Below are 16940 nucleotides of genomic sequence, written 5' to 3' on the forward strand. Positions count from 1 at the left end.
TTTTCCTTCATTTCAGCCTTGGTGAATCTGACGATTATGTGTCTTGGTTTGGTCTTCTTGAGGTATATCTTTGTGGTGGTCTCTCTATTTCCTGAATTTGAATGTTGGCCTGCCTTGCTAGGTTGTGGAAGTTCTCCTGGATAATATCCTGAAGAGTGTTTCCCAACTTGGTTCCATTCTCCCAATCACTTTCAGGTACACCAATCAAATGTAGATTTGGTCTTTTCACATAGTCCCATATTTTGTGGAGGCTTTCTTTGTTTCTTTTCACTCTTTTTCTCTAATCTTGTCTTCTTGCTTTGTTTCACTGAGTTGATCTTCAGTCTCTGATATCCTTTCTTCTGCTTGATTGATCCGGCTACTGATACTTGTGTATGCTTCATGAAGTTCTCTTGCTGTGTTTTTCAGCTCCATCAGATCGTCTATATTCTTCTCTACACTGGTTATTTTAGTTAGCAATTCGTCTAGCCTTTTTTCAAGGTTCTTAGCTTCCTTGCATTGGGCTAGAACATACTCCTTTAGCTTGTAGGAGTTTGTGATTACCCAACTTCCGAAGCCTACTTCTGTCAGTTCATCAGACTTATTCTCCATCCAGTTCTGTTCCCTTGCTGGCAAGGAGTTGTGATCCTTTGGCGGATAAGAGGCATTCTGGTTTTTGGAATTTTCAGCCTTTTTGCTCTGATTTCTCCCCATCTTCATGGATTTATCTACCTTTGGTCTTTGATGTTGGTGACCTTTGGATGTGGTCTCTGAGTGGACATGCTTTTTGTTGATGTTGATACTATTCCTTTCTGTTTGTTAGTTTTCCAAGAGTCAGGCTCTTCTGCTGCAGGTCTGCCAGAGTTTGCTGGAGATCTGCTCTAGACCCTGGTTGCCTGGGTGTCACCGGCGAAGGCTACAAAACAGCAAAGATTGCTGCCTGTTCTTTCCTCTGGAAGCTTCATCCCAGAGGGTCACCTGCTAAATGCCAGTGAGAGCTCTCCTATATAAGGTGTCTGTTGGCCCCTACTGGGAGGTGTCTCCCAGTTAGGATACACGGGGGTCAGGGACCCACCTGAGGAGGCAGTCTGTCCCTTATCGGAACTCGAATACTGTGCTGGGAGCACTGCTGCTCTCTTCAGAGCTGTCAGACAGGGATGTTTAAGACTGCTGAAGCTGCACCCCCAGCCACCCCTTCCCCTAGGTTCTCTGTCCCAGGTAGATGGGGGTTTTATCTGTAAGTGCCTGACAGAGGCTGCTGCCTGTTTTTCAGAGATTCCCTGCCCAGAGAGGAGAAATCTAGAAAGACACTCAGCTTTGCTGAGCTGCGGTGGGTTCCACTCAGTTTGAACTTCATGAATGCTTTGTTTACACTTTGAGGGTAAAACTGCCTACTCAAGCCTCAGCAATGGTGGACACCCCTCCCCTAACCAAGCTTGAGTGTCTCAGGTCCACCTCAGACTGCTGTGCTAGCAGCAAGAATTTCAAGCCCGTGGATCTTAGTTTGCTGGGTTCGGTGGGGGGTGGGACCCACTGAGCCAGGTGCCAGGCACTGGAGGAAATCTCCTGGTCTGCTGGTTGCAAAGATCATGGGAAAAGTGCAGTATCTGGGCTGGAGTGCACCATTCCTCCCAGTATAGTCTCTCACAGCTTCCTTTGGGTAGGAAAGGGAAGTCCCCCGACCCCTTGCATTTCCAAGGCTGAGGCAACTCACCACCTTGCTTCAGCTGGCCCTCCATGGGCTGCACCCACTGTCCAACCAGTCCCAGTGAGATGAACTAGGCACCTCAGTTGGAAATGCAGAAATCACCCGCCTTCTACGTCAATCTCTCTGGGAGCTGCAGACTGGAGCTGTTCCTATTTAGCTATCTTGCCAGCTCTCTCTTTAATTCTTTAAAGTTGGTTTTCATTAGTTCTTTGATGATGTTTATAATAGCTGCATTTAAATTTTTTCTTCTAAATCTAGCATCTGAGAACACTTATAAACAATTTCTTTTGACTGCTTTTTCCTCCCCAATTATGGGGAGAAACTTTCTTATTTCTTTGCATGACTTATAGATTTTTATTGAAAACTGTACATTTTAGATCATTATAGCAGGTCTGGATTCTGATTCTCCCTCCCCTATGGTGGCTATTGTTGCCAATTTTTTAAAAGTTTATTTGTTTATTTTGTGTTTGTGTCTTAGTTGCCTGAGATAAATCTATGAAAACTCTTTCTCCTTTGGTGAGTGGCTACCGATTCCTCTACTCATTTTTCATTTTTTATTTTTATTTTTGGACCATCTCACTCTGTCACCCAGGCTGGAGTACAACAGTGCAATCTCAGATCACTGCAACATCTGCCTTGTGGGTTCAAGTGATTCTCCTGCCTTAGCCTCCCAAGTAGCTGGGATTATAGGCGCTCACCACCATGCCCAGCTAATTTTTGTATTTTTAGTAGAGACAGGGTTTCACTATGTTGGTCAGGCTGGTCTTGAACTCCTGACCTCAGATGATCCTCCCACCTCAGCTCCCCAAAGTTCTGGGACTACAGGCATAAGCCACCATGCCCAGTCAGTTTGTTTTTTTTTACATTTGTTCTCGTTTTTTAAAATTTCTTCACATTTTTTAAGACCGGCTCATAGGAATCACTCTGTTTATGCATAGGTTAGTTGCTAGTGAGTGACTGGGCACCAGTTGTGCTCAGCCACCTCAGACCAACAAGGTTTTTTCTTTGCAAATGTATCTGTGTGTGGATAGTGAAGAAATTCCAAGTTCAGGCTATTTTCATGTTAGCCTAAGTTTACTGGCTCCTTTTGTGTCTCTCCTATGGGCATGTGGACAGCCTCTGGGTTGACAAAGAACATGTGGTTGGCCTGGGCCCTCTCCAATCTCAGCTGCACATACATGCAGCCACAGCTATATGCATGCTACATCCACGCAATTCCAGTCTAGTGGAGGCCAGATACTGGAGGTATTGGCTTTTTCTGTTTGCTTGGTTCCAAAATAATCAGGTATATCAACAGTGTCACTGGACCTGGGCATTACCCAGTGGTCCAAATCGTTTGCACCCTCTTCAGCTAGGGCTGAGCTACTAATCCTCATGGTCTGCCCTTCCTGCCAGTAGTTGCATGTTGACGAAACTGGGGAGAGCGGGGAGGAGCCTATGGCTGGAATGCCACTGATTATCAGTCTTCTTACCCTAAGTTTAGCAGTTTATCAGCTAAAGTGCTCTTAGATTGTGCTATACCTTTTTGTTCAATTTTCAGAATTTTGAAATGGCTATTTTTGTTAATTTTGTCTAGATTCATCATTGCTTTTTGAGAAAACAATTTACCAGTTTCTTCATTTGACCCTAGTTGGAAGTCCTACCCTGGGATTTTTTGTTGTTGTTTTTCTTGTATTTCACTTCAGAAAATAAAATTTTACGTTAAAATGAATTAAATTTGATAAATCTTCTACTTTATCATAATGCATACACATGTTTGCTTAAAATTATCATTTTATTTTGCCAATTCTAGAAACTCTCTACATTTTTGTATTTGTTTTGCTGGCATTTGTTTGCTGGCATGAGGACATGAGCCTTACTGTTCATGCAGAAGTTCTAAGATTGGGTAAAGTGGTGTCACGATAAAAATTTCATTTATTTCTCATATAATTATTGTAGATTGTTCTCAGAAAGACTGCATATCATTGAAATTTCTCTTTTATATCCTCCTATTCATTTGGTTTCACATTAAATATATATATATATTCATTTCCATAAATCTGTCCATGTCCATGCAGTACAAAGATAAAAATTACTCATTGTTAATGAAGAGTGGGGAAGCTTATGATTTATTCTGTGATTCTAAAATGGCAGCCTTTGTTGAAAAAAAGTCTCTGTATTGGACATTTTTCCCTTAACTTTGAGTTCATTTATCATTGCCTCTTCTGGTTCCTTACCCCAGGGAATCTTGGTAAAGTGTGGAGTAGGAAACTGAGGATAAGAACCTTGTATACTACTTTTCTTACTAAGGGAGTTGAAATCAGTATAATAAAGAATGACCAACACTACTTTTTTCTCACACATCCAACATCATGAATTCTGATATAACTCCTGAAATCTCTGCATTACCTAGCCATATTTCTGTACTAATTAGATTATACAGCCATACAGGAAATGTTGTGTTTATTTTTTGAAGCTATTTTTTGAAGCTGGCACATCTTACTTGACCAGAGAAGGAGAAAGAGAGTCAAGGGGAAGGTGCTACGCATTTGTTAACAACCAGATCTCATGAGAACTCACTCACTATGGGGAAACTTGCCCCATGATCAAATAATCTCCGACCAGGCCCTTCCACCAACATTGGGGATTACAATTTGACATGATATTTGGGCAGGGACACAAATCTAAACCATATTATTTTGTAACTGGCCTCTCCCATATCTCATGTCTTTCCCACATTGCAAAACACAATCATCCCTTCTCAAAATTCCCCCATTTCTTAACTCATTTCAGCATGAACTCAAAAGTCCACAGTCCAGAGTTTCGTCTGAGAAAAGGCAAGGCCCTTCTGCATGAGCCTGTACAATAAAAAACAAATTAGTTACTTCCAAGATACAATGAGAGTACAGACATTGGGCAAATACACCTGAACAAAAAGGAAGAAATCAGCTAAAGGAGAGAGGCTACAGGCCCTGAGCAAGTTCAAAACCCAGCAGAGTAGTCATTAAATTTTAAAGCTCCAAAATAATCTCCTTTGATTCCATGTCTCACATCCAGACCACACACACTGAAGCGAGGGGTGGATTGCAAGACCTTAAACAGCTCTGCACCTGTGGTTCTGCAGGCTTAGCAGGTGCCCTCGGCTGCTTTCAAGGACTGGCATTGAGTGCCTGTGGCCTTTCCAGGAGCTCAGTGCAAGCTGTCAGTGGATGTACCATTCTGCAGTTTGGAGAGTGGTAGCCCTCTTCTCATGGTTCTACTAGGCAGTATCCCAGTGGGGACTCTGTGTGGGTGCTCCAGTCCCACATTTCTCTTCTACACTGCCCTAGTAGAGGTTTTCCACGAAGGCCACATCTATGCAGTAGACTTCTGTTTGGACATCCAGGTGTTTCCATACAACCTCTGAAATCTAGGTGCAGGTTCCTAAGCCTCAACTCTTGCCCTCTGTGCATCCGCAGGCTTACCGCCACATGGAAGCCACCAAGGCTTACTACTTGCACTCTCTGGACCAGTAGCCTGGGATCTATCTGGGACAATTTAGCCATGGCTGGAGCTGGAGCAGCTGCAACACAGTGAGCAGTGTCCAGGGCAGTGGGGCCCTGGGCCCAGCCCACAATTTCTTCCCTCCTAGGCTTCCAGGCCTGTGATGCAAAGCGCTGCCTAGAAGGTCTCTGACATGCTTTTGAGGCATTTTTCCTATTGTCTTGGTTATTAACGTTCAGCTCTTCTTTACTTATGCAAATTTCTTCAGCCATCCCTCCTCAGAAAATGTTTTTTTTTTTTTCTACCACATTGTCAGGCTGCAAATTTTCCAAACTTCTATCCTCTGTTTCCCTTTTAAATAAAAATTTTAATTTCAGGTCATCTCTTTGCTCATGCATAACAAAAGTGAACTGTGCTCCAGTTTCCAATAAGTTACTCATCTCTATCTGAGTTCTCCTCACCCTGGACTTACTTAATGTCTGTATCACTATCAGCATTTTGGTCACAACTATTTAACAAGCCTCTAGGAAGTTCCAAACTCACTTATTTTCCTGTCTTCTTCTGAGCCCTCCAAGCTGTTCTAGCCTCTGCCCATTATCCAGTTCCAAAGCTGCTTTCACATTTTCAGGTATTTTTATTGCAATGCCCCTCTGTCTGTACAAATTTTCTGTATTAGTTTGTTTTCACATTGCCATAGAGAAAAGAAGTTTAACAGGCTCACAGTTCCACAGGCTGTACAGGAAGCATGGCTGGGGAGGTCTCGGGAAACTTACAATCATGGCAGAAGGCAAAGGGGCAGCGGGCATGTCTTACATGGCCAGAGCAGGAGGAAGAGAGTGAAAGGGGAGGTGCTACACACTTTTACACAAACAGATCTCGTGAGAACTTACCATCATGAGAACGAACGGCAAGGAGAAAATATGCCACCATGATCCAGTTACCTCCCGCCAGGCCTCTCCTCCAACACAGGTGATCACAATCCGATAGGAGATTTCGGTGGTGACACAAACACATACCATGTTAGACCTCCACTTGTCTGAACTATGTTTAAGAAACTAGTATATAAGTGACTTCATATTCTACCTTGCCAAGACCAGCTCCATCAGGGAGACCCGAACCCAGTGGTGCTAGAGGAATTAAAGACACACACACAGAAATATAGAGGTGTGAAGTGGGAAATCAGGGGTCTCACAGCCTTCAGAGCTGAAAGCCCCAAACAGAGATTTACGCACATATTTATTAACAGCAAACCAGTCATTAGCATTGTTTCTATGGATACTAAATTAACTAAAAATATCCCTTATGGGAAACGAAGGGATGGGCGGAATTAATTGCAGCAGGAACATGCCCTTTAGACACAGATCACTCACTCATGCTTTTGCTTGTGGCTTAAGAATGCCTTTAAGCGGTTTTCCACCCTGGGCTGGCCAGGTGTTCCTTACCCTCAGTCCTGTAAACCCACAACCTTCCAGCTTGGGTGTTAGGGCCATTATGGACATATCACAATGCCACAGAGATTTTATTTATGACCAGTTTGGGGGCCAGTTTATGTCCAGATTTTGGGAGGCTTGTTCCCAACATGTCTCCTTCTTTGATTTGCAAAGAGATAAAAGCAAGGGCAGCTTTGTCACAGTGAGCTACTTCTCGCAGGAGTCAGAATCCGCATCTGCTGACTATACAAATACAAACAACATGGATTAAAAGCACAATCCTCATTGAAATCACAGAGCTTCCAAGTGTTTTATCCATTTTTAATGGGTTACTAGCTGCTAATCTGTCTGCAGCTCCTTCAAGTACTCCAGTTCGTGGCATGAAGGTCAGGTGTGCCTGGGATGCTTGAAATATTTGTTCTTTTAATTTTGCAATATCCAAAGACAAGTTTGTAGAGTGTCCCTCTAGATGCTTTTTTATTCTTTCCCAAATTTTGATCCACAAATCCTTATGTTAAGCTCCTAGAGTGGGCCATATCATTTGAGGTTGAGGTGCCACTATACTGCCGTGGTTCCAGATAATAGGAACTTTTGCCGTGCTTCTCATCATTTCTACCATCTGACCATTTTGTTCAGATCATCTGACCGTAATGTGGCCGTGGCACACAGACTGAGAGGTGCAATTCAAGCTAAACATCCCCTTAGGGGGCCAATTAATAATGATTCCATAGGAATCGTTGTGCAGCACCTCTGCCTGTTCTGCAAAGCAATCTTCCTAAACACATATGTTCATTTTTTCGAACTGGGTCCAATCCTGTTTATAAAATACGTTTTTAAGGGCGGTATGCCTTAATTATAGGAGAGATTATTGTGGTAAATACTGAGATCAGAAAGCATGTGTAACTCTGTCATACAGTGATTGCATCCAGGCATTATCATCAGCCCTTGTTGAAGGAATACTCACGGCAGTGGTGATCACCGCTATCATAGCTACCATTAAATTATTGATTGTGACTGGTTGTCCCGCTTTCCTCAGGTTTTCTTCTGCCATCTGAGACAGCTTCTTGATCTGTCCCCAGGTGGGTGGCTGTGTTCGACGGGTGTTGCTCCTGACAGTTGGGGTCCTCCTCAGCGTCAGTCTTGACATGGCTGCAACTGGGGGGTAAACAGCTTCATTTTAGGAAAATGATTATGGAGAATACTCACAAAGTCAGCTAAATGGGTTTGCCAAGTAAGACTATTCATAAAGCTTGCTGTATTTGTGCCTTCGTGAGAGGGACAATAATTTTTCCAGGATCATACCCATGTAATTTAGCAATCCGAGTTCTCCCAATCCCTATCATAGTAGTGATTTGATCTAAATACAGAGTTAGAGTCCGTGAATTAGTATGTGGAAGAAAAAGCCACTCTACTAAGTCCTGTTCTTGTGCAATAACACCAGTAGGTGAATGCTGAGTTGAAAAAATTAGCAAATCTAAAGTTTCTCTGGATCTATTCTATTTATCCAAGCTTTATGGACTTGCTTCTCAATCAGCTATAACTCTGCCTCTGCCTCCTTTGTTAATTGCCAAGGGCTAGTGAGACTAGGATTTCCTCTAAGGATAGAAAACAAATTACTCTTGGCATAGGTAGGAATGCCTAGAGCAGGTCTTATCCAATTAATATCCCCTAGTAATTTTTGAAAGTCATTTAATGTTCTTAATTTATCCCTATGTGTGGTTGCTTTCTGTGCACAATGGTAGTGTCATTTACTAAGGTCCCCAAGTAGGAGTAAGGAGTAGTAATCTGAATTTTGTCAGGAGCTATAATTAAACCCGTGCGAGAAATCGAATTTTGCAAGTGATCATAACATTGAAGTAATATTTCTCGAGTGGGGGCAGCACAAAGTATATCATCCGTATAGTGAATAATGTAACACTGTGAAAATTTTTTACGAGTAGGTTCAATTGCTTGCCCCACATACGTCTGGCAAATAGTTGAACTGTTTAACATTCCCTGTGGCAACACTTTCCAATGATAATGTTTAGCAGGCTGCAGGTTGTTTACTGCAGGAACTGTAAATGCAAACCATTCACAGTCTTGCTCAGCTAAAGTGATAGTAAAGAAACTGTCTTTTAAATCTATGACTATTAAAGGCCAGTTTTTTGGAATTATAGCAGGAGAAGGCAATTCTGGCCATAATGCTCTCGTAAGTTGTATAACTGAATTGATGGCTCTTAAGTCAGTTAACATTCTCTATTTTCCTGATTTTTTCTTAATTACAAAAACTGGAGAATTCCAAAGGGAAAATGTTGGAGCTATGTGCCCATTTTCTAATTGTTCAGTAACTAATTTCTCTAAAGCCTCCAGTTTTTCTTTACTTAGCAGTCATTGTTCTATCCAAATTGGCTTATTTGTTAACCATTTTAAAGGTATAGGTTCTGGAGGCTTAACAATGGCCACCATCAAAAATTTTTTTCTAATCTTTGGCGGGAACTTTGTTTTTCCGCTTACAGCAGTTCTTTCAAACCTTGCAAATTTTTTTCTTTGAATAGTTATTTCACAGGTAGGATGTTTATCAGTAATTTGATTTACCCAATAAGTTGCTTTGCCTTGTTTATTTGTGCTTCCAAATCCTCCTATTCGTTTAATTTCACTTTTTCCCATTCCCACATATGGCACGATCAGGAGCTGTGCTATGCGCTCTCCTGACTCTGCTTTCCAGGGAACAGAAGTAGATACAACAATTTGAATTTCCCCATTATAATCTGAATCGATGACTCCTGTATGTATTTGTATGCCTTTTAAACTTACACTAGACCTTCCTAAAAGTAATCCTATTGTCCCTGCTGGCAAGGGTCCACAGACTCTTGTTGGGACCTTTTGCAGGGGTTCCCAGGCAGAAGGCTCACAGTTTTTGTGCAGCATAAATCTACTGAGGCAGTACTGACTGTGGCAGGGGACAGACATTGTACAGGGGTGAGGGAATGGCCTGAGCTGGAAATGCACTAGTTTAGAACCAGGCCCGGGACAAGCCCCTCATGGCATTTCCTGAAATTGAATTTCCATCTTTATCAAACTTAAGAGTGACACTCACTAGCCCAGTGTTTCCTTTTTTACATTTTGGACATATTTCAGGCTCAACAGTTTTCTTTTTTCCCCCATCTGGTGGCCTAACTCGCTGATTTTTTCTACATTCTTTTTTAGTGTGACCATGCTTCCCACAGTTAAAACAAGCTCCAGGAAATGGAGTATTTCTTTTATCCGCTCTCAGTCCTGACATTGCCTGTGCCAACAAAGTAGACCTTCCTTTATGCAGATTACCTCTGATACCATCACAGGCCTTGATATAATCAACTAAATGTGCTTTCCCTCTGATAGGTAACAGAGCAGCCTGGCAATCGGGATTAGCATTGTTGAAAGCTAATAACTGCAACACTATATCCCGAGCAGCCGAATCTGCAATCATCTTTTCAAGAGACTCCTGTAACTGAGCTATAAAATCAACGTACGGTTCTCTGGGTCCCTGTTTTGCAGCACTAAAGAAAGGGTAATTTTCCCCACCTGAAGTGATTTTTTCCCAAACGCTAATGCACACTCCTCTAAGCTGTTCTGTGGCATCATCCTGCATGACCAGTTGTGCATCTAAACCAGTCCAGCCACCAACCCCCAAAAGTTGGTCTGCAGTTATATTAATTTGAGCTTGGGCCTGGACATTGCGAGCAGCCTGAATGGAAACTTTATCTGCCCACCAAGTTTTAAATTGTAAGTTTTAAACTGAGCAGGAGTTAGACAAGCTCGAGTAAGAGCGTCCCAGTCAGTAGGAACAATCCGACTGGAAAAGTAACATTCTTTAACAGTCCCATTACAAAAGGAGAACCTGGTCCATACTCATTTATAGCTTGTTTTAATTCTTTGAGTAATTTAAAAGGAAAAGGCTCAAATGTAGCTATAATATTTCCCTCTTGATCCTGGGGGTGTATTCTAACAGGGAACTGCTACGCCTCTAAATCACCCTCTTGTCTAGCTTGCTGAATTCCTGCCTGAATAGAACTAAGAGCCATCACTCGAGGCGCTGCTGGAACAGTCACCAGGGCAACTACTTTTCACCCAGTGTCCTCCAGAAAAGAAAGATCTGGAGGGATATTTTCTTCAAAATAATAAGGAGGGGGTGCAGAAGGGTAGGGATGAACTTCTTCCTTTGCTGCTTTAGCTTTAGCTGGCAAATAAACATGCTCTCTAACCTCTTCTGTTACTTTGCCATATTCTCCTTCCTCCTCGTCATCCGTGTGAATAAGTTCCAAGGTGAAACAAACCAGACCCCAAACTTGCCCCATTGTTACCCTGACGCTTCCGAGCTCCCCTTCTTAGGGATTGCTTTAAGAGTACTCGGGTGTCCCCCAGCTAGTTTTCCGTTCCAGCTGTCGCTCCGGCGACCCTTCAACCTGGATTGGAGCCCCCATGAATAGACACCACTTGCCAAGACCAGCTCCATCAGGGAGACCTGAAACCAGGGGCGCTAGAGGAATTAAAGACACACACACAGAAATATAGAGGTGTGGAGTGGGAAACAACGGGTCTTACAGCCTTCAGAGCTGAGAGCCCCAAACAGAGATTTACCCACATATTTATTAACAGCAAACCAGTCTTTAGCATTGTTTCTATAGATATTAAATTAACTAAAGATATCCCTTATGGGAAAGGAAGGGATGGGCAGAATTAATTGCAGTGGGAACACGCCCTTAAGACACAGATCACTCATGCTTTTGTTTGTGGCGTAAGAATGCCTTTAAGCGGTTTTCTGCCCTGGGCGGGCCAGGTGTTCCTTGCCCTCATTCCTGCAAACCCACAACCTTCCAGCTTGGGTGTTAGGGCCATTATGGACATATCACAGTGCTGCAGAGATTTTATTTATGGCCAGTTTTGGGACCAGTTTATGGCCAGATTTTGGGGGGCTTGCTCCCAACACTACCTCTTTAATTAGAGTACCTACAGTGTGCCTGTAAGATGATTACTTTTAAATTGAAATTAAAGAAATATGTGTTTGTACAGGAAAATATATAAGGCATATTTGGAAAATTTATGACATGTATTTCTTGGACTTCATGCTAAGCAACTATAACAAAGAGACCTCAACTTACAGTGGCCCAGACAAGACATATTTTTTCCTCTTGCTTAATTCATGTCAGTGGGCTGTGCATCATCAGGCCAACCAAGGCCTTGGGTTCTTTCCACCATGCCACCACTACAATCATCATGGTTGATGTCGACTCATCAGCACCGTGTCTACATCCTAGCTCAAGGGAAGTGGAGAAAAACAAAATCCAGGTCAAGTGGCTTGCTGTATTTCAACATGACCCAGAAACTGTACACTCATTGACTTGAGTTTGTTGCATGTCCACATTGAGGTGCATGGAAGGCTGAGAAATGTCTTTATCTGAATGCTCATTAACCCACCTAGAAGACTGCTTTATGACTGTACTCCAATAATATGAATAACATATACTTCCTGTAGAGTATTTAGATAATGCAAAATGGTAAAATAAATAAAGAAAATCCATCATTAATTTCATTTTTGAGATATTGACAGTCATACTTTTTTGTGTGTTTTTCTTCCTAGGAAGTTTTTTAACATACTTGTGCAATTCTCTGAATACACATTGTCATTTTACCATTGCTATATTATGAACTTTTCTCCATATGATTAATTGACTTTGGTGAACCTCATTTTAATAGCTAACACATGGATGAACTCTTACTTATATGAGTGATATATTGTCCTACGGTGAAATATTTACCTGTTTCCAGATGCTTACTATTATAAATAAGTTGTTACATGCATTTATATTTTCAGTGTTTTCTAGGTTAAGTTCTTAGGAAAGGAATTATTGCCAAATTATGTTCAAAAAGTTATGCCAGTTTTTACTCCCAACAGCAATATATGAGATGACATATTTAACATTACTGGGAAAATGGCCTTAACTTTCTGGGCATTATTTTTCTTTGAGAACTCATTGTTTTTGAAGTGATGATTGGAAATAAAAACCCCTCATTTTTCTCTACAATACACAAAAGCACACATGAACACTTTTCCAGCAAGAAAATAGCTTTAAAATAAATTGATTTAATGGTTTATATTTTATAATTTGTTGGTATGTTTATTACCCATGAGTAGTTCTTTGAATGGTCTCTACATGTTATTTACCCTTTTTTCTCTATTATATTTTTATTATTTTGTTATAAATAAAATTATATGTTATATTATTTTGTTTTATTACTTGTTTTATTATGTTGTTTTATTATTTTGTTTAAATAATAATATAATAATTATATCATTATTTTATTATTTTATTTTGTTTATTATTATATTTTTACTATAAAGGACTCATATATGAGTATATATCAACCTCTACCCAGTATGTCTACTGGAATTTTTTTCTTTTTTTTTTTTTTGAGACAGATACTGGCTCTTCTCACCCAGGCTGGAGTGCAGTGGCACAATCTTGGCTCACTGCAACCTCCACCTCCCGGGTTCAAGCCATTCTCCTGCCTCAGCCTCTTGAGTAGCTGGGATTACAGGTGCTCCCCACCATGCCCAGCTAAATTTCCGTACTTTTAGTAGAGATAGGGTTTCACTATGTTGGCCAGGCTGGTCTCGAACTCCTGACCTCAGGTGATCCACCCACCTCGGCCTCCCAAAGTACTGGGATTACAGGCATGAGCCACCATGCCTGACTGGAATGTTTTAAATGCTAGTTTGCTGTGTTAAGGCACAAAGACTACAAACCCCTTAATAGCTTCTTCCATTGCTTTTCTGCTTAGAAAATATCTTCTCATATTCAAATCATTATGTATATAAGATGGTAACATCTTGTTTGTGGCTCTCTTATTTTATTCTAATGACATCTGCCTTGTAATTCTTTAGTGTATTACCAAATTGCAATTATTTTAGTTATATAGAAAATATTTATGTTTTCTGGAGCAAGTCTTCTTTCATGATTCCTCTTTCATTATTTTTCTTCCTTTCACTAAGTAATTTTAACGATATACTTCATAATTATTTTAAAATTTTCTCATGGGAGTGATAAATGTAAAATTTTGATTAGATTTACCATATCTGTATTATAATATTTTTCGTTATTATAATACCATAATTATAGATTACCAGTTTTGTAACATTTTGAATTGAAATGTCAAAATATAATTTAAATTATAGCTACACATTAAAATGTTATTTATGGTATTATATTCTATATTATACACTACATTAAGATAGAACTGATTTATATTTTACATATAATTAATTTACTTCTGTTTTATGTTTACACTTAAGGTAATATTTGATATCTACACTAACATATTAATAATATTTTATATTGCACTAATTTTCATATTATAGCGGTTTTTCCATTTTCAAAATATCCATTCTTTTCTTTTCTTCCATGCCTCCTTCCATTGATTCCAGATTTTATTTGTGCCTATTAGTTAGGCTTTCTTGTTTCTTTTCCTAAAACATTCACATTGCTTTGTTAAGATTATTCTTACTTTGTAATTTTGTACTATTGCTAAATGCTTCTCTTCTATATATTTTATAGCTGATCTTCCTGGTATAAGAAAATATTGATTTTTTGTTAATTGTAAAATTGGCTGTCTAAATAAAACCTTATTGTTTTTAAAAGTTTTTTATTTGGTTAACATGAGATTTCTGTATAAAAAATTAAGTAATGTGCCCTAATGGTATCTTGTCTCATTTCTGTTTTGAAAAGTTTGACTCGAGCCTCCCCTCTTCAGGAAATGGCTCATTTTTGTCTCTTTCCCTTCCTCGCAGCATGGAGGAGTGTGAGGCTCTTTGCACAAGACTGGCCATAATGGTCAACGGCAGCTTCAGATGTCTTGGTTCTCCTCAGCACATCAAAAATAGGTGAGTTGAAGTTCTCCTTTTGCTTAAATCTTTACTATGAAATCAATAGCACGATGCAGGGTTATGACTGGAGATGCCTTAGAGGCAAGTATGTTCCGATTACCTGCTGGCATAAAATAGGAGATGAAGGCTCTGGGGGACAAAATACTGTGGCTAGTTAGTCAAAGACACAGCAACTCCCAAACACAGAGTTTAGCGGTCTCCCTGTAAGGGAGACATTTTGTTTTTCTCTTCCCAGAAGGACATTGCTCCCTCACTGTAGTGACATTGGTAGGGGTGAGAATAAGATTGCAGAGTCAAGATTACCACGGGACACAAAATGTCCTCTTTACACACAAAATGCCTTATGAAAAGGCTGTACTGAGATGTCCCTCATCTGCAGTGAATCAAAGTCTGAAAAAAGACCATCAATGTATAAGGGTTAGAGAGGGTTGTTATGGTTGCTTTCCATTTGGATTATGAAAGACTAAAGACTTCTTTCCTGTGCTCACTGATCCTTTATATTTCTTCCTGGTTAATTCCCTTCATGTATTCTCTTTATTTCCTTTTTGGAATCTTAATGATTTTGTTATCAATTTGTGAGGGCATTGCTACATCCTGGTATAACATTAAAAAAAATTAAAGTTGCCTAAATACATGTCCAATTTCCTTTCAATTTGTTTAGCCTGTCATTCTTATGTAGAATAATTTATTCATTTATGTTGATAAATCTCTTATTTTCATTTATTCAGTGTTTTTAAGGTTAGGATTCTCAAGCAGAGATTTGGTAAATAGTCATATGTAAATTTTAAATACTTTTAACTTATGGAGAAAATAGCTGATGCTCAGGATTGAGATGACATAGTAGGGGGTGAGTGTCCATTTTTAGAGTTAGGCACTGCTGGAACAGTCAACCTCACAGTTGTTTGCTGCTTCGGGTCAACCACTGGTCAGATGCCCCTACTAGAAACTATTCTTGGTATGTACTCTGCCCATCTTTAATAGGTATCATCAAAAAAAATAGTATTTCATGCTCTCCAACCTTTATGAATGCCTACATAAAGTTTTATAACCCATTCCTGATTGTTGGGTGATTTATGTGTGATTTATGTTTACAAAAGTTTGCTGCAAGAGCCAGTAGGATGAAGCACATGGGGATAGGTTTTCTCTAGCTGTTGCATTCTACATACTGGAAAATCTGTGCCTACTTCCGAGTTTTGGTTCCAATAATGTGATATATGGGTTGAGCATGAATTGTTAGTGGATATGAACTGTAGGACTATCTTAAACGAGAAATGGCTTGTGGGTTATTCACGGAAACATCAAACTTAATAAAATTTAAAAAATAATTTGTGGCCAAGTAAGGTGGCTCACACCTGTAATTCTAGCACTTTGGGAGGATGGAGTGGGAGGATCACTTGAGGCCCAGAGTTTGAGACCAGCCTGGGCAACATAGTGAGACCTCATTCCTACAAAACACTTTTAAAAAGTTAATTTTTCAAAATTATATCCAGGTGTGGTGGGGTGCATCTGTAGTGCTAGCTACTTAGGAGGTAGGAGGATCAGTTGTGTCCAAGAGGTCAAGGCCGCAATAAACCATGATTGTGCCACTATACTCCAGCCTGCATGACAGAGCAAGACCCTGTCTGAAAAAAAGTAAAAAGTAAAATAACATAATTCGTAAAGTGCTTATTCTCCTATAACTATAAACCTACAATAAACATATGATGATGTGTGTTTCTATAATATTGAAATAAAGAATAAACGATTGATCATGACATAGATCGTAACAATAACTAGATTTTTCATAAACTTCGGCATCCATACTTGGGAGTCAGCAACATCAGAACCCATTTCTCTGATATGGAGCTGCTGAGATGGATGAGAGAACTTTTAGTGAGGCTCCTTCCTCCTCCTCTCCATCCCTTTCTTTCCATGAACATGAATTTTTAGTAACATGAATGAGGAAGAGTAGGGTCTGGGTGTGGGGAAAAGTTCTGAGGAGATAACTCAGGAGAAGGTAAGAGTTTTGGAGAGAAAATTTTGGGCAGGGATCTGAGTATCAGGATTTCCCCGTGGAGAGGCAAGAAGCTGGTGAGGAGCGTCCCTGGCTTGGGCTGGGAGACATCTACCCAGAGGGGAACAGAAGAAAGGAGCTACAGAAATCCCACAGAGGTGGGACCCAGAGGGCAGGGCTTGGGCCTCAGAGACCAGCTCCCCGGGGGAAGGGCAGGTGCAACAAGAGCTTGCTATGAAAGCCAAGTAGAGTGAAACCAGGGGAGCACGAGGGTTTAGCACCTTTAGCTTCTGAATTGCAGTGCTGACCTTGACCTCATGAACAGTCAGGAACCCTCAAACTTCAGTGTAGGTCTCAGCAAATTCGCCTGTGACAGGAAGCTGAGGCTTGCACCTGCTATGGCAGTTCACTCGGACAAAGCAGCCATCTTTCAGGGTGAAGGGGGAAAAGTGGAAAAGGAATGTC

General features: G+C 40.5%; 1 protein-coding gene across 1 annotated transcript in view; it reads left to right on the top strand.

Moving 5' to 3' along the window:
• Window positions 1-16940, top strand: part of ABCA13 (ATP binding cassette subfamily A member 13) — a 514497-nt gene that overhangs the window by 468853 nt on the left and 28704 nt on the right. The window contains 1 exon segment of the mRNA XM_023226480.1: window positions 14387-14479. Within this exon segment, the coding sequence (XP_023082248.1) occupies window positions 14387-14479 (93 nt within the window).

Source organism: Piliocolobus tephrosceles, chromosome 8 (assembly GCF_002776525.5).
Source record: "Piliocolobus tephrosceles isolate RC106 chromosome 8, ASM277652v3, whole genome shotgun sequence".
NCBI lineage: Eukaryota > Metazoa > Chordata > Mammalia > Primates > Cercopithecidae > Piliocolobus > Piliocolobus tephrosceles.